The sequence below is a fragment of the Cadophora gregata genome (genome assembly GCF_030347475.1).
Source record: "Cadophora gregata isolate MNR1 chromosome Unknown scaffold_9, whole genome shotgun sequence".
NCBI classification, from domain to species: Eukaryota; Fungi; Ascomycota; class Leotiomycetes; order Helotiales; family Ploettnerulaceae; genus Cadophora; species Cadophora gregata.
Window position 1 is genome coordinate 546,730 of NW_026695932.1, and position 21,545 is coordinate 568,274.

At 48.5% G+C, this 21,545-nt stretch overlaps 7 protein-coding genes across 7 annotated transcripts; 4 read left to right on the forward strand and 3 right to left on the reverse strand.

The window, feature by feature from the left end:
• Positions 1-3,099: 3,099 nt before the first annotated feature.
• Positions 3,100-4,781, reverse strand: PPG1 (putative serine/threonine protein phosphatase). Its single transcript, XM_058508161.1, has 4 exons — positions 4,452-4,781; positions 4,165-4,398; positions 3,864-4,118; positions 3,100-3,800 (listed from the first exon to the last, which is right to left on the reverse strand). The coding sequence occupies exons 1-4, from the start codon at positions 4,465-4,467 to the stop codon at positions 3,346-3,348; spliced, it is 960 nt and encodes a 319-aa protein (XP_058355842.1). The 5' UTR covers positions 4,468-4,781; the 3' UTR covers positions 3,100-3,345.
• A 186-nt stretch (positions 4,782-4,967) lies between these two features.
• On the forward strand, positions 4,968-10,066 carry ONS95_015075 (uncharacterized protein). The gene is made up of 4 exons (XM_058508761.1): positions 4,968-5,551; positions 5,815-8,050; positions 8,158-8,882; positions 8,929-10,066. The coding sequence occupies exons 1-4, from the start codon at positions 5,346-5,348 to the stop codon at positions 8,939-8,941; spliced, it is 3,180 nt and encodes a 1,059-aa protein (XP_058355843.1). The 5' UTR covers positions 4,968-5,345; the 3' UTR covers positions 8,942-10,066.
• APL6 (AP-3 complex subunit beta) lies at positions 9,614-12,281 on the reverse strand (the record flags this gene model as incomplete). The annotated part of the gene is made up of 3 exons (XM_058508162.1): positions 12,212-12,281; positions 11,992-12,137; positions 9,614-11,875 (listed from the first exon to the last, which is right to left on the reverse strand). The coding sequence occupies exons 1-3, from the start codon at positions 12,249-12,251 to the stop codon at positions 9,614-9,616; spliced, it is 2,448 nt and encodes an 815-aa protein (XP_058355844.1). The 5' UTR covers positions 12,252-12,281.
• A 137-nt stretch (positions 12,282-12,418) lies between these two features.
• Positions 12,419-13,514, forward strand: ONS95_014511 (uncharacterized protein). The gene has a single exon (XM_058508163.1). The coding sequence runs from the start codon at positions 12,611-12,613 to the stop codon at positions 13,454-13,456; it is 846 nt and encodes a 281-aa protein (XP_058355845.1). The 5' UTR covers positions 12,419-12,610; the 3' UTR covers positions 13,457-13,514.
• NUF2 (kinetochore-associated Ndc80 complex subunit nuf2) lies at positions 12,419-15,472 on the reverse strand. The gene is made up of 4 exons (XM_058508164.1): positions 15,433-15,472; positions 15,015-15,179; positions 13,784-14,959; positions 12,419-13,734 (listed from the first exon to the last, which is right to left on the reverse strand). The coding sequence occupies exons 1-4, from the start codon at positions 15,463-15,465 to the stop codon at positions 13,621-13,623; spliced, it is 1,488 nt and encodes a 495-aa protein (XP_058355846.1). The 5' UTR covers positions 15,466-15,472; the 3' UTR covers positions 12,419-13,620.
• An 802-nt stretch (positions 15,473-16,274) lies between these two features.
• On the forward strand, positions 16,275-16,607 carry ONS95_014513 (uncharacterized protein; the record flags this gene model as incomplete). Its single annotated transcript, XM_058508165.1, has 1 exon — positions 16,275-16,607. One exon carries the CDS (start codon positions 16,275-16,277, stop codon positions 16,605-16,607), a length of 333 nt encoding a protein of 110 aa, XP_058355847.1.
• A 586-nt stretch (positions 16,608-17,193) lies between these two features.
• On the forward strand, positions 17,194-20,911 carry EGT1 (Ergothioneine biosynthesis protein 1; the record flags this gene model as incomplete). The annotated part of the gene is made up of 13 exons (XM_058508166.1): positions 17,194-17,460; positions 17,514-17,632; positions 17,686-17,924; positions 17,970-18,084; positions 18,139-18,152; positions 18,213-18,234; positions 18,288-18,577; positions 18,978-19,659; positions 19,707-19,782; positions 19,835-20,220; positions 20,268-20,521; positions 20,574-20,655; positions 20,727-20,911. 13 exons carry the CDS (start codon positions 17,194-17,196, stop codon positions 20,791-20,793), a joined length of 2,613 nt encoding a protein of 870 aa, XP_058355848.1. The 3' UTR covers positions 20,794-20,911.
• Between the last annotated feature and the right edge of the window lie 634 nt (positions 20,912-21,545).

Here is a 21,545-nt window from a genome sequence, read left to right on the forward strand (position 1 = left end):
AGTTTGATGGATCTAAAGAAATACCTGAATAGAGGACGAGCAAGCATTTTTTTTACAGCTTCTGCATGATCATTCGAGCCTTTGGTGAGGACCTGAGGCAATCCAACATGCTCTAAACGAACAGTTGGAGTCGATGAGGGCCAGAAATGCAAGCGCAAAAGAAAGGCAATGCATCGATTGACAACAGAAAACGAAACCAAACCCCTGCGCTTACCCTTCAATTAAGCTGAAGGACATCGATAATTTATTGATCTTCCCAATTCATAGCAAGTCATATTCACAAGCTGCGTCATGAAGCTGAAGCCAAAGCCTACCACCAGTGTCGGTAGCGATCTCTAATTGACTTCTGGCATTTCTGATTGCATGGTATCACACAGTTGGTATCCCTGCTCACGACTTCCATGAATACTTATTTATACCTTTGGACAAGCATCAGAACAAGCATAGTTCTAATCAAGTACCCACATTCTGTTCTATGAGGTGAGAAAAGTCGAGGCAAAAAAAAAAAAAAAGGTACATACAACAGTGGGTATTCGCTGGTGGTCACCCACCCAACTACTAATCCACCGATTTGAAGCTTGAGTTTGGCAGAGCGGACGGGATGCCCTTTTCTCTTCAATCTATGGTCGTATGTGACAGCTTTTATCGTATTTGTAACCATATATGCAGGGATTGTGGTGTGTTTCCACTGCAAAGCGAAAAGGAGTTTTGGTGATGTGAAAAGCACGTCTAACTTGGGGATTGAGCTTGAGCCTTCGGGATCGTGCTGTTAGGCCGTGGGACTATCTTGATAAATTAGCTGAATTATTTACTTGGCTTCGCGCCATAATCTGTTGAAAATGTTGGACTTGGAAATCTGCGAAGTCTTGCAGCTCACATTTCTACCTTCTCGCTTAATTGTCAACAAACAGATTCACAAACGACAGGGGAGTACACTTGGCAGCAAATAGGATAGCTCCGAGCAACGATCGCTGCACTCCAGGTGAAAGCTAGGAACGAGGATTGAAAACCTGTGTCAGTCGTCTGCTCGTATTTGAGCTGCCTCCCTCTTTGCCCGCCCAAGATATACAGGACCCAGGCAAGGAGAACTCGGTGCTCTGCCTATCTGTCATGATGCTATCCCAAAAATGCTTTCTACATGGAAGAGATTAATGTTGAGCATTTCAAAAGCTTTATAAAAATTGTTCAACCAGGTCTGTAGGATGTAAGAACTAGTTAGCATCATTCACTATCTTAGCATTTCACAGATCCAGGCTATTCACTCACAGTTCAAGCTAATTAGCCAGTGGTACTAGTTCTATGAATCAGCTAATTTTGAGTGATGAAGAGGTAGTAAAAAAAAATGTCACAAACAGAACATACGGGAGCACGGACTGCTCACGCCTTTTGCTGCGGCGAGCATTGCTCGGAGGCTCTGAAAAGGGGAGGTGAACTGACCGGTGCAGCAGAGTTAAGCGTCTGTTTTGAAAGACATATGCATAGGCTTATATAATGCTCGAGAGAGGTTCACCAGAAGATGACAAGCAACAATGCTTTGACAACCACCTACCTCACGCGCCGGAATGTAAATATCAGGTGCTGTGTGATGAACTTGATTGACAATGGTGAAACTGCTATAATACCAGTCTGTGGTCAGTTTCATTGATCGTCGACAACTGTCATTTTGCGGGTTGCTCAAAATCGTTTCATACTGGTCTCAATTCCCTTGAAGGTATGATCTATTTCGCGATTCCTGAATGACGGCAATGGTATTTAGCTAAATAGACCCCTTGGGGGCACTCGAGAAGAACAGCAGCATTCGAAAATATCAATAAACGTGGCACTTGGAGAGCATAATTGATTGGAGCTCGCTGTAAGTTTTACCAGCTGCCCACTCACACCGTTGACTCGGGATCGTTCTGGGATCGAAAGACACGATACAAGTACTTCAAGGAAAGCTATCGGGAATTTAAGATTGGTATATAAACTCGAAGTCTGGGTACAGATGGCATCACCAACACATATCAATCCCCTCAGCCTTTCTGGCCATTGGGGAAGCCCAAGGCGCATTTTCTTTACTCCATCGGCCATCCAACAGACAAATTGGGAAAATTTACTGTACAAATCGACAATATTACAAGGCACAGTTGGAAAGTCTATCTCAAGTTCCGTGTGTTTATATAAATTGATGGTGACGTGAGCCACATCGACAGCCAACCAATGATCGACAATAAGAAATCCGGGAATTGGCCCATGGGGAAATGAAGCGACCAGCTTGAAGTAAACATAAGACGTAGCACAATCCACTCCAGCACCTGCAACGTGAGCTATTCTGAAACATGTAGATGCCCGTACTTCCTACCAGCTCGTTACTTACGAGGTAGTATCACAGAGAATGTTGACATGAGTCCAAGTGTCTCTGCTGAGAGAAGATTACACAGGCTTTCTCTGGCTGTTTGAAAATATCTCTTATCAGTCCAGGGATCAGCGAGAGGAGCATAAACTGGTCGGGAAATCTATAACGCTTACGACCAATTGATCGCGTAAATATTCACTTCCCACCTCAGTTATAGCAGAGTTGATTGTTGAATACAAACCCATCATTCACTCCCTCCTACTACCTTAGACAGTCGAATCCGGAACGAAGTCTAGGAAATTGAGCAGCTTCTCTTTCCATATATCGGTCTTTATGGATTCCTTTCGAGATGTTCGCATGACGGAGAGGAAACACACTAGAGAATCTTCATGGCGTACTTTCGAACCTTCTGAAGGAATACTTGGCTCAGATATTCAAAGAACATTGCTTGCAGTACGAAAGGTACTTGAATAAATCTGACGCATCGTCATAGTCGGGATGCCAGAGCTCGCTCGATAGACTTGTGTCGAAATCAGCCCCGAAATCGCGACAGTGAAACGACAGGATGTTTGCTCTTGACAACAAGAAAGCCCCACAAGTCAATCGAGGACAAAAACAGCACCGCTCGAAAGAATCGCAAAAGGCAGAAGCAGACGGCAACTAGCCGGCCCTGCTAAGTTTTGATGATCGGTCATCATTGACTTCAAAAAACAGTTTCTAGACACTCGTGTGAAGTTTCTTGAAACATTCGGGAAGTGCCAAGTGATGGAATTAGTTGAATCGATGTTCTGTTTATATCTGCCCATAGCCGAGTGAAATTTTTTGCTGCGAAAAGTATATTGGGCTTGGAGAAGCTTCTTCATTTTATATCTCTCTCTCAACAAGAGTCTTTCTCGTGATACAAGTGTCTCTTCATTCAGCTGAAGCTGCTCATGCCAAGCCTTCATTCATAAAACTCATTCCTTAGTCATCACATACTGTACATCATCCTCTCCGTTCGTGTTATCCTATCATAGGAAGTAATCCGGCAACTGACTACCATCAGCAATCTTATCCTGACCCTGCTGATCCTTATGCAAATCATTCTCCGGAGCGGCGGCAAACACATTGAAGAATCTCTCGCCCGTATCGCTGACTTCCAGCACACTTGCCATATTACCACATCGGTAGCAGTAGTTAGGCGCACTCCAGACCGTACTCAGACGATCATCGTATAGGACTTGGTAGCCTTCTTGGCAGAGCTGATGCGCGCGGAGGATATGCGACATATTATTTACTTCGAGGAACTTCTTTACAACCTGTGCGCCGAAAGTATAGCCTGCTCCGCGTGGGGAGAGGGAGAATTCATCACGCTCGGGATCGGGATCTGACCAGACAAGGTCGGCCATGGGACCTTCGTGGGGAATTTCGCGGAAGCGGTCGATGATTTTGATCTGATCTATTGAATGGATTGAAGGGGAGAGGCCTAACACGTTGCTCATTAGTCAAATGTCTGACGACCAACATCTAGGGGCACGCAAAACCTCACCTCCATGTACACAAAAGATCTGATCATTAATCACAACACTCAGAGTGAGGAAGTCGAACATATCCGTAAAGTAGTGCCATACGTTGGCATTTCCATATTTCCTCGAGCATTCGGTATAGAATCCATATGACTGTGTTACTCCTCTCGATTCATGATTGCCTCGAATCAAATGCACGCGGTGAGGGTATCGTAGTTTAAGACAAACAAGAAGGGAAATCGTCTCCACGCTGAACATGCCTCTATCAACATAATCGCCTAATAGAGTTAGCTTGCTTCACAGATCCAGAGATCTCAAGCATACCGAGAAATAGGTAGTTGGTATCTGGACACCATCCTCCAATCTTAAATATCTCTATCAGGTCATAGAATTGACCATGTATATCCCCCACCACTGTAACGGGAGCTTGGACGTGGACGACATTGCTCTCTTGCATCAGCAGCTCCTTAGTCTTCGCACATATTGCCTCGATGACAGATTCGGCCAAGAGATTCTTCTTGTATAGGCTTTCTATACATTCGTCCAGATCGACCGAAGCTGGAATGGTCAGTTCTGAAGCTATGGAGAACCAGGAAAGTGCCCCAGCTTACAAGGCAGGCCAGGCATATTGTATGCTCCGAAACGAAATGCTTCGAAAAATACTCCCAGAAATTATGACGACAAGGTGCCAGGGATTATCGAGGACGATAGCCGCCACGAGGCTCTGGTGTTGACCGCGGGTTAGAGCTTGAGCGGGAGCTTGATGAAGATTCTGGCTGTAAAGAGTGCTGGCGCAACAACATGGTCGCTCGTACAACAGGTCCTAGGTCATTCTATGATTGGCCGATTTGAAAAGGAGTCTTCTGGCTCAATAATAACTTCCCAAGAGCATTGTATAAGAAATATCAGGTCGAGGGGGGCGATTATTAAGAAAGCCGGCGATACACGCGAGGTTGAAAGCTGCGCTTCCTGCAGTGCAGTTTCTTTGAGCCACCGTAGCTCGCTTCATTCCCCTGCTCCCCTGACAGCTCGGCGAGCTCGGGCCACTAGCTCAAAGGTTAATCCGTTCCGGTCTGGCCGCCCTGGGAATTTGTTCTCACGTTATCTGAATTGTTCACCTTCACCAACCTTGATCACTTCCATTCCCCCCTCTCCTTCATCTGTACTTCTACTATTGTTGCATTGTCTGCCTTTCAAAGCTTTCCTCATTCTTGCGCTCAGTGACTTGATTGATTTCTTTGCTTGCGTCGTTGCTGAATTTGAGGCCAATACATCGTCACACTAGACTAGAGTTGCTGTTGAGCGAACGGGACGATACATGCCAACTTTGTCGTACCATCACTGCATTCTTTTCATTGTTGGTACAAATCCACTTTGGCGACATTTGGAAGTCATTTTTCGAATTCTACATCCTGCTGGTACCGCACTTCATTCGGATTTTCAGCACGCGCCTTACACCACACGCTGTCTCTATGATCCCTTGCTACGTCAGTCTTTGAGCTGCGATGGCCACGACACCGTGGCATCAAGGGAGCCAGCCTTTGGTGCAGAACAGTGGTTACTATCAACAGCCAGTCCAGCAGGCAATTCAGCAACCAATTCAACCGCCAGTTCAGCGCAGGAAAACGAATCCTCCTCCAGTCTGCTTCAACTGTGGAGTTGAAGGACACTTTCTCGTCGCTTGCCCTGAGGCAACCCGCAGCACTCCCGGGTAAGTCTTCTGTTCAAGATGCTGGATTCACTTTCAGAAGAGATTTGAGAAGTTGGGACGAACCGCATTGGTCTTAGCTTGTCGACTGCACTACACGTGCCTCGAGCTCGGAACTGCCTTTTATCTTTGCGTGCAATTTCTCACTCTACGCAGCATCGATCATGACAGCAGAATTTGTCATTGTCCCCAGATCCCGCACCATTCCTTTACGTTATGGCACCTTTAAAGGGAACATTCAAGGGACGCTTTGTTGACAGTCGCAGGGGTTTCAATCCACCACCCAGGCCGTACCAACCAGCTCCTGGTCCCAACCTGCAGAACCAGCCTTATCCTCCACAAGGGGGACCAGTTCAGCACGCTCCATATCAATCTACTCAACAGTATGGTAATCCAGGGCAGCAATACTCATACAGTCAACCGCAACCACAACAACCGTACGTTCCGCCTCAGCAATACAACCAAGCTCAGCAGTACAGCCAAGCTCAGCAATACATCCAACCGCAGCAATACAGCCAACCACAGCAATATAGTCAAACACAGCAATATGGCCAACCGCCGCAAAGTAGTCAACCTCCGCAGTATGGTCAACCTGGCTACCAACAACCTCCTTACAATCCATTTCCTCCTGTAGGTCCGGCTCAATTCAATTCCACAGGCTACCAGGGACCACCTCAACAGTTTGCTCCCGTGCCTCCCGCGCCATACCAACAGCCACCAAATACCTATCCACCTCATAATCCTGGCTATGTAGGACCTCATCCAGCACCTTCCGCACCCTATCAACCACCTCAGCCACAATGGCACAATCCATCACCAATAGCAAGACCTCCATATCAACAACAGCTGCGCCGCAGCTCTAGTCAGCGAGGACGCTCTGGGACCCCGAGCCATCCGGCACAAGGGCAACGGTCAAGATCTCAGCAGCTTGACCACAACTCTGAGTTACGTCATCAAACCCCACAGACGCCTGCTTCTACGCATGGAAGTATTCGTCACGCCTCACGCAAAGGTTCTCTCATGACTCCTGATGGTAAGCTGGATGATGGATCAAAAGATTCGAGCCGAGCTAGCACGCCTTATGGCCGCACTGGAGCTGACGACAATTTGCCTTTGGATAACTTTAACACTGCACCAACCCCAACGGCTAGCCAGAGCTACGACAAGGATAAGCCCGAAGATGGCGAAGTCGGGGAATCTGAAGATGAGGAGGCGATGTTTAATTGGGAGTTCAAGCAGGTCTTTAAGGAGCCTGCGAGAGACGAGACGGTAGCACTTGCTCAACCACTATCCGCAAACTTCAGATCCACCCCGGTTCCCCTGGTCCAAGCTTGGAGCATGAACGTGCCCTCAATCTCCAGATACGCAAGAAAAGATAACCAGAAGGAGTTTGTACGTCCTATTCGAGAACTGCCCCAGTGGTCGTACCTGCAAGAAGATCCGGCCTTCGCAGAAATGGAGCTTGACGGCCCTTCAATATCTCTTGAAGACCTTCCTTCTTGGATTGTCACGCATCACGAGCAGATGGATATGGAAAGTAACGTGGAATTAATGGATGATTCGCTTCAGGAGCCCATAGTTGAGCAATCAGAATCATCTCGAAAACGCCGATCGGATGAAGTGGCAGAATCGAATAAAGACCATCCAAGTCAGAAGACTGGTGGTATCAAGAATGAAGATACAAGCGACCGAGATGAGGGGACTTCGCGCATCAAACGCCTGAAAACTGTAGCCGAAAAGGATGAAGACGACATGATGCAAATGCCAACTGTCCGTACACCAGTCATTGGGTATAGAGCAGGAACACCTTGTGTTGAGACTGAGGGCGATGCCTGGGCTCCAGAGCCAGGTGAGACCGCCAGCACACCCCAAGACCCAACAGAAGCACTTCTGGCTTCGTTGGGAGTAACTGGCTCTCCAAAGCCGGTTAAGAAAGAGCCTATTCCAGCCTACATGAATGATTTGGAAGAGCAACCACATCATTCCCAATCATCACAACAGCGCGCTGAGACCAGTCAAACCCCCATTCCGCCGCCAAATCCACCTCCAGTCAAAGGGCTCGAAGCCAACAGCAATGTCCCCTCCAATGTCCAGCACGGCCATCCTCCAAACAATCTACCAAGTCCTCCGATGAACACCAATGGGCAGAGAGCTCCTCCTGCGAGTGAACACCATCATCAAGGACCGCCAACACATGTCCAGCATGGATTTCCTCCAAAAAACCCACAGCAGTACACAGCATCTGCGGGTGGCACTTATCTCAATGGTCAACCTGCAGCTCCATCCTTTGTCAATCCACCAGTTGCCAATGTTCCGCAGAGCGGCCAGCAATATGGCTACCAAAATGGCCCACCGAATTATAACAATGTTACATACGCACCGCCAGCCACTGTACCAACTTATGTCAATGCGCCACCTCCACCTAACAACTTTGGACCTCCTAACAACTTCTCACAACAGGGTCCGCCTCAATGGGGACCTCAAAATCAGCCCTACAACCATGTGAGTATCACCGTATCTCTCTGTATACCTCATAACTGCCTTGAGACATACTATGATATCATTAGGTAACACATTCGGAGTGGTCAATGTTGACTTTGAATTTCCAGGGACAGCCTAGCAATGCTCCTCAAAGCTATGCGTCATATCCGCAACAACAAAATGCCCCATATGTAAACCCACAATACACTCCTGCGCCGTACCAAAATGCACCTAATCCCTACTATCCTCAAGAGATCCCGCAGCATGGTCACCAGCGAAACCCATCAATGCCTGGAAATTATGGTCCACCGACACAGGCCAGCCCAAACCAATTCTTCCCGCCACAAAATGGACAAAACGTGTTCCCCCAGAATATTCCGCAACCCCAGATCAGCCAAGGTCCAAGAGATCAGTATGGTAACACCAACGGGTCACATCATGGCAATCAGTTTCCGAATGGCCCACCTCAACAGCCATTTCGCCAAGACTCGGGCTATATGAGTGCGCGAGGTTCTTACAGCAATGGCGGCGGCCAACCAGGTTTCAATGGTAACCAAAATGTACCCCCAGGTCCTCCCGTACATTCGACAATGGATGGAACTTCAAGTCCCAAGCCAGAACCATCACAAGGCGAAGCAGACGTCATATCAAGCCAGCAGATGTCCCGTAAGGACAGTGACACCGGATCCCCAGTTACTGATTCTACGGGAACTCCACTGAGTCCTACTTCGATGGAAATTCTGGGCAAGTTGGAGCGAAGATCCAGCGATTCGAAGTCTAGAGAGAAGAAAAAGGCGAAGGACGCGGCCCGCAAGGCAAAGCGACCACAGCCAGTGGTTGCCGAAGCATACAGGTCAGTGATACGTTTTGTTGGATTCACGCAGCTAATATTCCTGTAGCCGTCGTTGGTGAGGGATGACGTGTCAACCAGCAGATGGACACAGCTTGGACTAGATCACTGGCATCTCGAGCATACATCATGCAGTGTTGCAACGAGCCTCTTTCAAGTTCCGCATGCCTTCAAGTTGATGGTTGGTCTCTGACCACATGTTTCTTTTCTTTTCTTGTAAATTATGTCTGCACGTGGCGATCGATTGAGCGTCGCCGATTGGCCAGTCTTCATCCTGAATTTGCTCGTTTGGCGTACCGAATAGTTGCTGTTTTGTACAATTGATTTCTTGCATTACTGCATTGCGAATTAGCTTCCATTGGCTTCGATTGGGAAAATTTTCCGCTTCTCTGGTGTTGTCGCTCCACCTTGTTTCGGCTTGGCACAGCCATACTCATGCTGCCCAGAGACGCGTGACGACGCCACCTTTTGCCATTTCAAGAGATTTTTGTGGACCGGGCTCAATTCAGGAAAGCTTCTAGTTCCTAGGTTCGTTCCAGAGGCTTTTGTTTTGCAGTGTTCTTGAATGTCGATGCCAACTTATCTCTAGGCGTATGATTGAAATTGAAACATGCACTTCGCTTCCTCAAGATACCAATAAGCCTCAAAGTCCGTGGCTACGACTGATTGTATATCTGCAATATCTGGAATTCCGATGCGTACTTAATGTCTGATTCGAATTACCTTAATTCAATTCATTTTACAAGTTTATCATGCTCGTTATCATCGCTGCTTTCCTCTTCAGCGTCCGATGCCTCGTCGCTGGACTGCTCTTCACTGTCATCTTCGACTTCCTCTTCATCATCTTCTTCGCTTTCTTCCTCTTCCGTCTCTTCTCCTTCGTCGGCCTCGTCCTCCTCCGCCAACCAGTCATCAAGAGTTTTCTCTTTACCCGCTCCGGCCGCAGCAGCACCAAAACCATTTGTAGCGCCTGGTGATGACCCCATCCTCGCCTCCTTAATAGCCGAATCTAGACGCTCACCAGCAGGTATCACTCTATTCGACTCATATTCGGCCTTCGTCACATCGCTCTCTCGTAATGATGGGTCGGGCTCCTCCCCTGCCTTGACCCATTCTGGTAGTGCCTCGTACCCGCGCAAGCCATGAACACCACCGACTTCACCTATGACAAGACTTGCCGAGCCAAGTGTGAATCCCGTCCGATTTTCTGAAGGGCTGGGAGTATGTGGTACTGGTTTGGGTGCGAGTAGCATGAGGCTTGCCAGCTGGGTAGAGGACGGTACGCCCAGAAGAGACTTGTATAGTCGTGTGCGGTCTCGCAGATCGTAGGAGGTATCGTACCGTGCGAGTAAGAGGATATAATTCCACAAAAGAACGATAGGATGTTCCGGTTCAGGAGGTGGAGGAGAGAATGATGTTTGGGATGGGCCATCAAGCTCCGCAAAGCCCTCATTTCCAGCAGATGAGTAATCGGGTGAGGCAATTTGTGTTGCAACGGTAGGTTGGGGAGGTACCTGTTCCGAGCGGTTGAGATGATGAAGGTAGACTTTAGCAGCCAGCAGGACGATTTGCAGCTTCGCTGGCTCTGCTTCATCTGCAAACCCCTTGGCTAGAATACGCAGCACATCTGCGGCAATATTATCCTCGCCATCATTGCCAGCAAACTCTCCAACCAGCCAGATGATTGAAGCTCTGGCTCGAGGATTTGTCGCTGTATCGAGGTTCTTGGCTAAGCGAACAACGGTATTTGTATGCGAAGCGGGGTCTTGCTGTATCAGATGTCTGATCACAGTCAAAGACTCGGCTACCAGATTCCCATGCAGACTGGTAATCTGTTTGAGGAGAAGCCGTAGACAACGTGCAGATGTCCTGGCATCGCTCTGTGCACATCGTCCAATAGCTCGTACTGATTCCCGGACCAGCTCTTTATCTGAGCCTTGCGAGAAATGCTCGAGCTCGTTCAAGATGAGGCTTTTAAGGTAGGCGTCGGAGTACGGGAATATCAGGGTAAGTAATTCCAACTTCAATTCCCAGACTTGTGGTGGATCTTTAGAGTGGACTAAGAAATGAGTTGCGTATTTGACGAATGCTTCTGGCCGTGTGAGACACACCGAGACGATGTTGAAGAGTGCCATATGTTGAATATCCTGTGGCCCGCGTAACAATGCTACTAATGGCCCGATCGAAAGATTGATGTATTCTTGAGTGCCGAGATTGACGTAGCATCTTGTGACCGCAACCACTACTGCCGAATTTCGACTTTGCAGAAGAGGTTTGATGTTTTTCAAAAACGTCTCCAGATCCGGATCCAGAACCTGCTCTACCTCATCCGTCTCATCCTCTTGCTTTCCTTCACCCCCTTCATCATCGTAAAAGCCCTTGGTAGTTGCACTCCCATTACTCTTCTTCACTACCCTCCTCGTCCTCTTAGGGAAACACCTCCTCGCATAAACCGTCATGAGCCTCAACGTTGCCAGCTGACTCCACTCATCCATATCAACGATCTTCTTCACCAATCCCCTATAATGCGGATGCACCAAATCCAGCCTCTCGGGGCACACCTCTAGAAACGCAGTCACGGCCGCCCCAGCCACAAAATACTGCCTATCCCCAAGCAACACCGCCAAATACTCAATCAACTGATTCCTCGTGCCCGGATCTAATCTATAGCACTTCGGCACCGCCAGTGCAGCCGCCTTCCTGACATGCGGGCTCATATCTGCGAGACCTTTCTTGATGGCTAGCGACACGATCTGTGAGATGACCGGGACCCGGATGCCGGACATGGTTTTGAGGGCGAGGGCACGAATGGCGGGGGATTGGTCGGAAAGGGACTTCTGGATGGTATTTATGGAGAGGAGGGCGAGGTCTGGCTCGGATTCGGCGTGTGCGAGGAGGTAGATGTAGACGAGCTTTTTGATCTCGATGTTGGGGGAGGCAACGTTCTTGACGACAGAAGAGAAGAATGTTAGGGTTGGGAGGGAGCGGTACATCATCTGTTTATTGTAGATAGTCAGTATAATATACTGGAATGCTCTCCGGAGAGTACGAGATGGTGGTGGACATGGTTTGGGATTGGAACTGGTGTTGAAAATCGCCCAGGCAGACGTACGGAGATGACCTTCCTCAGCCCTTCCAACACTTCTCTCTCATTCCTGCTATCCAGCAACTTCTTGATCTGCGCCGCTGGCAGCGTCTTGACGGCGGAGCGTGAGCTCCTTGCTGCTGATTGCGCAGCATCGAGAGTCAGTTCTCTTGCTACATACAAGGAGACTTGTCAGTGTCTGGTCTTCTGCATATCTAGAGTCGCTGGGTAGAGGCGAAAAACATACCGCTTTCCAGCAAGCTGGATATTCGAGATATTGACTCCATGGAGGAGAGTTGATTGGGGAGTGAAGTCGCGTGGAGGGGAAACCTAGAGCTTGATATTCCTTGGTGGGGCTGTCAGTGATGGCACCGTTTTGACAGGGGGTGGTGTGTCCGCCGATTCCCCAAGATTACTAGAAGGCCAATCTGGGTTCCAGCTCAAGATTCAAGATGCCACATTCAAGACAATGAAAATGTTGGATGACTACTGGGAATTTGATACACCATAATCTCCATTTGACATCAATTAACAACCAGCACTAATCTCAAGCTCGCATTTATCCAGTACCCCGGAATCTCAATCTCAACCCCCGGAATCTACCCCTCCATTAAGTTAACAACGTTCCAACAACGACTTCAATTCAATGCCACAACGACAACCACAGCCCCTCGCCATCACGCCCGCTCTCCCCTCCGAACTCCTCACCTATATTCTAAGCCACCAAACCTACCCAACAACCCTCCTAATCTGCCAATCGCGCGCAAACTTCCTCTCCTCTCTCCAAAGATGTATGCCGAACACTGTCCAGCGCCAGCCGCCTCTCTACGTAGAGCAGTCATTACCGGGTCATGGCCAGAATGAAGGCGAGCCAGTGGAATTTGAGCCAGAAAGGCAGGGTGAGAGAGAAGCCCAAGAACGTCAGCGCGTAATCCACCATCCCCTCCTCGTCGCAACACTCCACCAAATCGTCGCATCACGATTCGTGAATCTGGTTTTCATACCTACACTCTCACACTTACGTGCTTATTTAGCTGTCTTCTCAGGCGAGGCAGAAAAGGGAAGGGAGACGACAGGAGAAGGACCACCAAAGCAGAAGTTCGAGAAGATGAGTAATAGGTCGCCGTTGCTGGTTGTGTATGGGTTGGTGGCTTTGCATAGAGACACAAGTGAGTGGAGTGCGCAAGGACTGGGGATCAGCGTTGCGGCTTTGGTGGAGGCTGGGTGGAGGGGAGGGAGGGGCGTTGTGGTGATTGAGGAGAGGGAGTGGGATGCTGATGGTAATATTGGCGGTAATTATAGTGATGGAGGGGAAGGAAGGGAGAGCAGGACGACGGGTTGGGAGGAAAGGTTGCCGATGTTGAATGGCAGTGTGAAGCGTATTGGACTGGAGAGTGAGGATGGTGGGTGGAGTGGGAGGACGGTAGAGGTTGGAAGGGTTCTAGGGAGGTGGTTTAGATTTGAGAAAGGGGATTGGGCTCAAGAAAACTAAGTGCTGGACAGGTTGCTCCTCTGATAAAGTCTACTGAAATATATTGCGGTCATAATCATGCTATCAACAGGTATACCAGAACGCCTTTACTATCCCAGCCCCAGTATCCACCATTCCCGACCCTACCTAGCCCAATAAACAAGAATACAAGAACCGATGCACACTCAAATGGATTGCTCCATCTCTTTTATATACAATTTGATGTGAGAGTCCATTTTCAAGAATTCATCATGTGAACTGTGAATCTCGTTCTCGATGTTCTCTTTCAAGTCCGCCATCTAAGATTGTCAGTGTATTTCTTGGAAGCGGAAAGGAAGCAAACCGTACCTTCTTCTCCGTTTGTTCAATCCGTACTCTCCTCCTTTCCATCTCGCGGCCCTTCTCCGACCGCTCCTCAGTCAGCTTCCTATGAACTGCCCGCAGCTCCTCCATTCTCTCCTTGGCGCTCATTGCCTTCTCCTTACTGCCTTCGCGAAGCTTATCCGTCCGCTCCATCCACTTAGAAAGTTGGCGTTGCAGTAAGCCTTCTGTTCTCTCAACTTCGCGAACATTGTTGCCTCGTTCTCCCAGCGCATCTCTCTGTTTTGCGATGCGTACATTCTCTTCTTCTTCCTTCGCTAATTCCGCAGAGATCTCGTCCAGAAGCTTGATGCATGATGCTACATCTGTAGACACAACAGAGAAGGTATCTGTGGATGTCTGAAGTGCTCTTGCCCGTCGATCCATAGCATCAATCTGGCTCTTTTCCGCATTCAGCGCATTGCTCAACTCGGTCAAAGATGCCTGGAGAGCCGCAGGTGATTGGAGAACATAAGGTCGAAGTTTAGCACTCTCTTGTCTCAGCTGCAGTATCGTAGCAGTCTTGTCCTCTAGCACAGCCGTCATCTCGCTCTTCTTCGTCTTAACATTTTCGAATCGACGGGTGACCTTCTCTTGGCTCTGGCGCAAGTCCAAAAGACGTCTCTTCAGCTCCTCATTTCGCTTCACCTTGTCTGCAACATGGGCCTCCATGGCCTTCTTGTTGCGCCTCATCTCCTCCAGGCGCGCCTCCATATCCTGGTTCTCCATGTACAGCGTCTCAATCCTAGCCTTGGTCGTCTCCGCCTTGTTGAAATGTTCGTCAATCACAGGCGCCTGACTTTCCCTGAACCGGACGAAATTGATTATGTAGGAGAATATCTTGACCAGGCGATCATGCGTCGGCTTGTAAAGATCCTGAAATGAGAAATCCATCACGCCGCACTCCATTAGCAGTTTGCGCAGGCTGATATAGAATCCCATCAGATTTCGTGTCTCCGCAGGAATCATATCCATATATTCGCCGCACACATCTTCCGCAGCCGCGCGCATCGCTGGGTCGACTGTTTCTCGAGTCGCGTTCATCAGTACTTCCGCAAACCATTCGAAGATTATCTGAATTTGCTGAGGGTTTGGCTTCTGGAGGTCTGCCGCCGTGAATGGAACACCGATATCGTTGATACACCCTACGATTTCCTTATCTTTCTGTTCTAGCTATTAGTTTGCGCTCTGAATAAGTGAAGGGCGTGAAATCGCATACCAGAACGAAATCGTCGCCTTCCTCCTCCTTCTTTTTGCTGCGATTTCGCTGTTGCATATTAGGCACTATACTCATGCGCGGATTGTACGACATGGTGTATGTTTTGGGGTTTGAGAAGGCTTGGTGAGGTATGTGTTGAGGTTGTCGCAAGTTTGGATGGCGGGACTGTTTACTTTCGTTGCAACGTCAACATTGGCGCGCTCGGCGCAACGCCGGCTAGTCACCAACCCACGTGGTAGATTTTGGACCGCACGACGCAAACAAAATAGAAAGAGAGTTTGCATTCAGGTTTTTGGATGTTCTAATAGAATCAGACTCATTTTCACGAATTTCCGACTTGGCCCAGTCTCTGGACGAAGGTCTCTATAGTCTCACGTGACTTCTAGCATGTCCGACGATGGACGGTACCTTACCTTACGAGATGAGAAGTCGAATCAGTAACTGCTCTCATTATCCCAGGCTCCATGATAGTTACAGATGACATCCGGAAACGTTCAGAGGATCTCACAAATTGTATACGGCTTTCTGGGAAGTTTATTTGAGGATTGCTGTGAAGTTTGTACAGCCGTTTCCCTTGTCTTAGAATCACAACTTCCTTCAGAAGTACAGTTACACCCACATATTCGGGGCGGGCGGGTGTCTCATACGGTCTCGGACTTTAGCTGAGGTTGCACAAGATATCTGAGCCAGTCAAGCAAGTATTTCAAGTTTACCAACGTGGCCAAGACGAATACTTCCAAAACAGCATTCAAAGTCACTCTGTGTTGGTCAACTCCATGGAGTCACTTTTCTCATTGGAGGAGAACTTATCCTCAAAAACATGTTGTGTTACTTGCGGCTACAGGAGTGCTCTGCTTTGGATCGATCCATAGCTCTCTTGAAAGCGGGCGACAGTATGTGCACGAATTTCCCTATGCGTCTCCCTATTTTCTCCACCTCGTTGCTAATTATTCTTGCAAGTGTCTTTCTCCAAGCCTCGCATTGTCTGAAGCTGGTAACTCGTATTATCATCAAAGGCTTTTTGAGGAACTCCGTGTTCCTCTTTTAATGATGACTGATCCAATATCAATGAGAAGATCTCACTCCAAACAAACCGTCCTCGGAGCTTCTTGCTTTCTCAGCTAAGTACATTCTATTGCTGACATGACGATATTTGTCACCGGAAGGAGGCTTCAATAATAAAGCCAGGCCAGCGCCACCAACTCTTCTTCCCCCGCATCAGACCCGCCATGACAGGGTTCAAGAGGACTTCCGGAGAGGATGAGTGGCACTACATGTGAGTCCAATAACCGCGTCATCCTCCAACAGACGCCTCTGCCTGCCCTTCCTGGATTACCCCTCCACACAATGCAGAGAGCTCCTTCGGGGGTTTTACCCCCAGTTTTGGATGAAAACTGTGTTGTGCAGCAACTCAAAGTTGGTAGCAGCTCTCAGCACTGCCCGCTGGGGCGAGACTGTACCTTACAGGGCTGGTTTGTCGTTGCAGGCCGCTGTCGTTTGACTTGTGATAGACGTGGCATGGGACAGCCATGGCATTCCTTCGCTGCACGGGCCAGACACTTTGATTCCACATCAGATCTCAAATCTGGCTGACCCATCAAATTTTCCTGACGCCCGGCAAACTCAATCTTAACAACATCAGTAACTACTGGGGCTCAAATGGCCCGTTTGGAGAACCCGGTGTTCCGTCAAGCGGACGTCATGAATAATCGTATGCTGCTAGAAGTAGTTCCTATTCGGCGGGGCGATCGAGGGGTTGAGATGTGAGTTATTAATGATGAGGTCACGCTTGACGCTTTTGAGCGTGGGGGGCTCTTATTATGCTGGTCTCCGGGATCTATTGCTGACTGCGGGGCGAGGTTTCTGCATTCCATTGTCCCATTCAGGTACATTGGGCCCAGGCTTCGATGATCGATTCAAGGCGCCGTTCCATTTCGAGTGGCAGCTAGTGTCTCCAGAGTCCAGGGCCAGTGCCCAGGATTGGGCGTTCTCCAATTTAGGATCTCCATTCGATATGTGCTCTTTGGCGAAAGTCGCTCAGCGGACACTATATATTAGTTCTTCTTTGTTTCTCTTTATTATTTGCTCCCAAAACCCCATGTACTACCGTGTATCCATACCCCACCTCTAGCTTCATTTTTACCTTTCACGCCCTTCCACTACATTAGGACATCCCGTCATGGCTCCGATGAGCACAGTATTCAGTGATGCTCAGTATATCGAAGTCAAAGGAGTTCAGGGAACCAAAAGGGCCGAAAGTCTAGAGTCCCCAGCAGCTCTTCATCCCAAAATGGCGCCAAACGTAGATATCATTGATATTCGCCACGATGCGGTCGAAATCAGTCTCAAGGATGAAATCTTGAACTCTTTGAACCCGCAAGAAGGCCCAAGACGGCTTCCAACACTACTTCTGTACGATGAGCGAGGTTTGCAGTTATTTGAAGAAGTGAGTGAACCTAACGGGTTGACGACTGCCGGGAAACCGCTTATGTGGAACAGATAACATACTTGGAAGAATACTATCTTACCAATGCGGAAATCGAGGTCCTTACAAACTCTGCTCGTAACATTGCAGAGGCCATTCCATCTGGCTCCATGGTTGTTGAGCTAGGCAGTGGGTTGGTCGAATGAATATGGACTTTGCCAATGTCTCAGAACTAACACGTGACAGTAACCTTCGTAAGGTAAGTATTTTGCTTGAGGCTCTTGATTCTGCTGGCAAGGACATCGACTACTACGCCCTGGATCTGTCTCTGAAAGAGCTACATCGGACGCTTGAACAAGTACCTGAGTTCAAGCATGTCAGATGCCATGGACTGCATGGCACATACGATGATGGACTGGACTGGCTGAAAACGCCAGAGAACATTTCTCGTCCGAAATGTGTAATGTCTCTTGGATCCAGTATTGGTGAGTATTCGTCCACTATTCGAGCTCACCCATTGACAATTGCAGGGAATTTCTCCCGTGAGGGTAGTGCCCAGTTTCTGAAAGGGTTTTCAGATATTTTGCAAGCTTCAGACTCGATGCTTGTAGGACTGGATGCAACAAGTGATCCATCGAAGGTTTAGTAAGTTCTTGATTTGCCAAAGATGAGAACTTCTCACTAAACAATTGTCTTCAGCCATGCGTATAATGGTAAGAATTGAATTTTCTGATGTTCATAGTTTAAGCAAGCTGACAAGGGCTGTTAAAAAGACCGCGAGGGAATTACCCATAGGTAGGAGCGAATCTTCTTTGGCACTATTAGTCTCAAGCTGACGGTTCCGATAGGTTCATCATGAACGGACTTGTCAACGCAAATGGCATATACAAAGAGAAGGTTTTCGAACTAGAAGACTGGAAAGTGATCGGCGAATATGTGTTTGACGCCGAAGGTGGACGCCACCAAGCCTTCTGCTCACCCGTCCGCGATGTGAGCATTAAGGGGGTTGAGATCAAGGCTGGAGAAAGGATCCAAATCGAGGAAAGCCTGAAATATTCTCCAGAAGGGGCGGCTCAGCTTTGGAGGGCCTCAGGATTAGTTGAAATGCAGCGGATGTCAGCCTCATCTGACACATACAGTAAGCTTTTTCGTGCTATTTCATACTTTCTTATTTCACTTTGCAGGGCTGGGCGGTTGACGCACACAATGCTCGGGCCGTAGGTGAAAGTGAGTGCTGCCAGATGAGGCTCCCTTACTTTCCATTGACAGCACACCCTCTTTCTTGGGGCCAGAGGGCTGGGTTGTAGATCGCATGACCATTCCGCCACAGCGGAAAGTGTGGGGGTCAAACCCAGGTTGACAACGATCTTGGCTTACACTGCACGGGCCAATGTTATGTTCGGGGTTTGCCTCTTTGCACTAAACTAGTCTGTGGTTCATGGTATTACTCAACCTGCTTGGTGCTGCACTGTGTACCTCTATCAAACTTGTTGACGTACTTGTTGAAATATCTGCTGATATATAATTCATCTTCTCAGGCCTTCACTTACTCAAGCGAAACATGGCGTTCAAAACTGATCCCTCGTTGTATGCTGCTTCCACAGTCCCAACCATGGAAGACTGGAAGGGCTTGTGGAGTGTCTGGGATTTGGTGACCAGAGGCATGATCCCCGAGGCCGAACTGAACGAGAAACCCATCAAGCTCCGTAATGCTTGTATTTTCTACCTGGGACATATTCCAACATTCGTGGACATCCAGCTCACTAAGGCTACGAAACAGCCCATGTGTGAGCCTTCGTACTACCCCAAAATATTTGAAAGAGGTATTGACCCAGACGTTGACAACCCCGAGCGTTGCCACGACCATTCCGAGGTTCCTGAGGAGTGGCCACCAGTCGAAGAAATACTCGTATATCAAAATCAAGTCCGGGCTAAAATTGAGAAACTCACAACTGCCAAAACAGTTCCTCGTGAAGTTGGCAGGTCTTTGTGGATTGGATTCGAGCATGAGATCATGCATCTGGAAACTCTTCTCTATATGCTTCTTCAGAGTGACAAGACCTTGCCACCATCTAAGTTCAAGCCTGACTTCGAAGGAATGTCATCCATAGCTGAAGCCGCCAAGGTTGATAATGAATGGTTCGATGTTCCGGAGCAAAGGATCACTATTGGACTCAATGACCCGGAAGACAACTCTGGTGGTGATAGCCACTTCGGATGGTAGGTAACTCGATGCTGAGAAATGGCCACTGCTGATATGAGAGCAGGGACAATGAAAAACCTCCTCGGACTGTCCTAGTACCAGCATTCAAGGCCCAAGCAAGGCCCATTACCAATCAAGATGTATGACACACCACCAATTCCCCATGATGAAGCTTTGCTCACTACATTATAGTATGCTCGGTATCTGGAACAGACTCACAGCTTTAGCATTCCAGCTTCTTGGACTGGTGCAACAGCGAGTCCAAGCCATACAAATGGCCATTCCCACGTGGTGTCGAATGGGAACTTGAACACTCTTGGAGGCAACAGTTCTTTACCTCTGACACAGGCATACCTCGAAGGCAAATTTGTGCGTACCGTGTATGGTCTGGTTCCGCTGAAGCATGCCTTACACTGGCCAGTTTTTGCTTCTTATGACGAGCTTGCGGGCTGTGCCAAATGGATGGACGGGAGAATTCCAACTTTCGAGGAGGCTCGAAGCATTTACAGCCATGTAGATGGTCTGAGATTGAAAGAGGCGGAGCAGCATTTAGGAAAGACTGTTCCGGCTGTCAATGGGTATGTGACTTGAGCCAAGGTGAAGCCAAATGCTGACCCAATTCTAGTCACCTCGTCAATGATGGAGTTCAAGAAAGCCCGCCATCACGCACTTCTCAACCTGGTGAGGGCTCGCAAGAGCTATTCACCAATCTAGAAAATGCCAATGTTGGATTCAAGCATTGGCACCCTGTTGCTGTGACGGCCAATGGCAACAAACTTGCTGGCCAAGCCGACATGGGAGGTGTGTGGGAATGGACCAGTTCCCCACTCGCAAAACATGAAGGTTTTGAGCCCATGAAACTGTATCCTGCATATACAGGTGAGAGAACCATATCTTACTTGCCCGGCTATTTGTATCCTGACGACTGTAGCCGACTTTTTCGACGAGAAGCATAATATAGTCCTAGGAGGCTCGTGGGCAACTCACCCACGTATTGCAGGGCGCAAGACCTTGTAAGTTAATTTCCCGGGTGCTTGATTGGACAAATTCCACTCTTTGAACGATTTTTTGCTCACTGTGTCAGTGTCAACTGGTATCAACGCAACTATCCGTACGCTTGGGCCGGAGCTCGACTAGTCCGCGACCTGTAGACTGGATTTGTGGAAGCTTACCAGTTCAACACTGGGCCAGCAAGCTTGATGTTTCAATGGGCAAATCAACTTTGCGAGGGTCCAGAAAAGTGTCAAAAGTATCTGGGTGTGGCTGGTTTGACATCGGATTGGTTTTGATGGGTGGTGTTCTGAGCATGTATTTGGTAGTGTTGTCCCAATCCACTTTTCCTTGAGTGCCGTGTACATGGTTCCTGATCTTCATGGTATATGTGATAGGACTACTTCGAAGAATGAGACCAGTCCAGTGGCTGGCTGCATATTTTGGAGCAGGCATGTAAGTTGCCGTTCTCGCTCTCCGTCGTGGTGTTGAGGCGGTGTGTACGGACCACTCTACAAACGGAGTTGCCCCAAATGAACCCCTTTCCATTTCTTCACATCTCGTGAATGTTGAAAGATTGATTTGGAACATTCATTGCACAGACACAGAAGATGATCGATTGACTCTATCAATCATCTTGTGCCTCGTTTACGTTCTGTTAGCGTCCCTGGCCTGATAAGACGAGGACCCCGCGTGATTACCTAGATAGGGAAAACCACAACACTCCTCCCTCCTCTACGACGTGTTTTCCTTATTCCTTTCAACGTCGAGTTTCTCTACAACACCCCCACGCAGCACCTTCTCTTGCACAACAACTTCGAAGGCTTCGTTGATCGAACACCAACTTGCTCGAGGCTCCCAATTCGCTTTCACGCAGAGTAGCATACACAGTACGTCTCACTCTCCTCTTCGA

Coding starts and splice junctions, on each gene's coding strand:
- PPG1 (XM_058508161.1), bottom strand. Junction 4,119..4,164: donor TACCAACTACCTATTTCTCG/GTATGCTTGAGA, acceptor TAACTCTATTAG/GCGATTATGTTGATAGAGGC. Junction 3,801..3,863: donor GATCTTTTGTGTACATGGAG/GTGAGGTTTTGC, acceptor GCAACGTGTTAG/GCCTCTCCCCTTCAATCCAT.
- ONS95_015075 (XM_058508761.1), top strand. CDS start 5,346: ATGGCCACGACACCGTGGCATCAAGGGAGCCAGCCTTTGGTGCAGAAC. Junction 5,552..5,814: donor GCAACCCGCAGCACTCCCGG/GTAAGTCTTCTG, acceptor TGACAGTCGCAG/GGGTTTCAATCCACCACCCA. Junction 8,051..8,157: donor AAAATCAGCCCTACAACCAT/GTGAGTATCACC, acceptor TTGAATTTCCAG/GGACAGCCTAGCAATGCTCC.
- ONS95_014511 (XM_058508163.1), top strand. CDS start 12,611: ATGCCACAACGACAACCACAGCCCCTCGCCATCACGCCCGCTCTCCCC.
- NUF2 (XM_058508164.1), bottom strand. CDS start 15,465: ATGAGAGCAGTTACTGATTCGACTTCTCATCTC. Junction 15,180..15,432: donor CTGATTCGACTTCTCATCTC/GTAAGGTAAGGT, acceptor GAAAGTAAACAG/TCCCGCCATCCAAACTTGCG. Junction 13,735..13,783: donor TTGAACAAACGGAGAAGAAG/GTACGGTTTGCT, acceptor TGACAATCTTAG/ATGGCGGACTTGAAAGAGAA.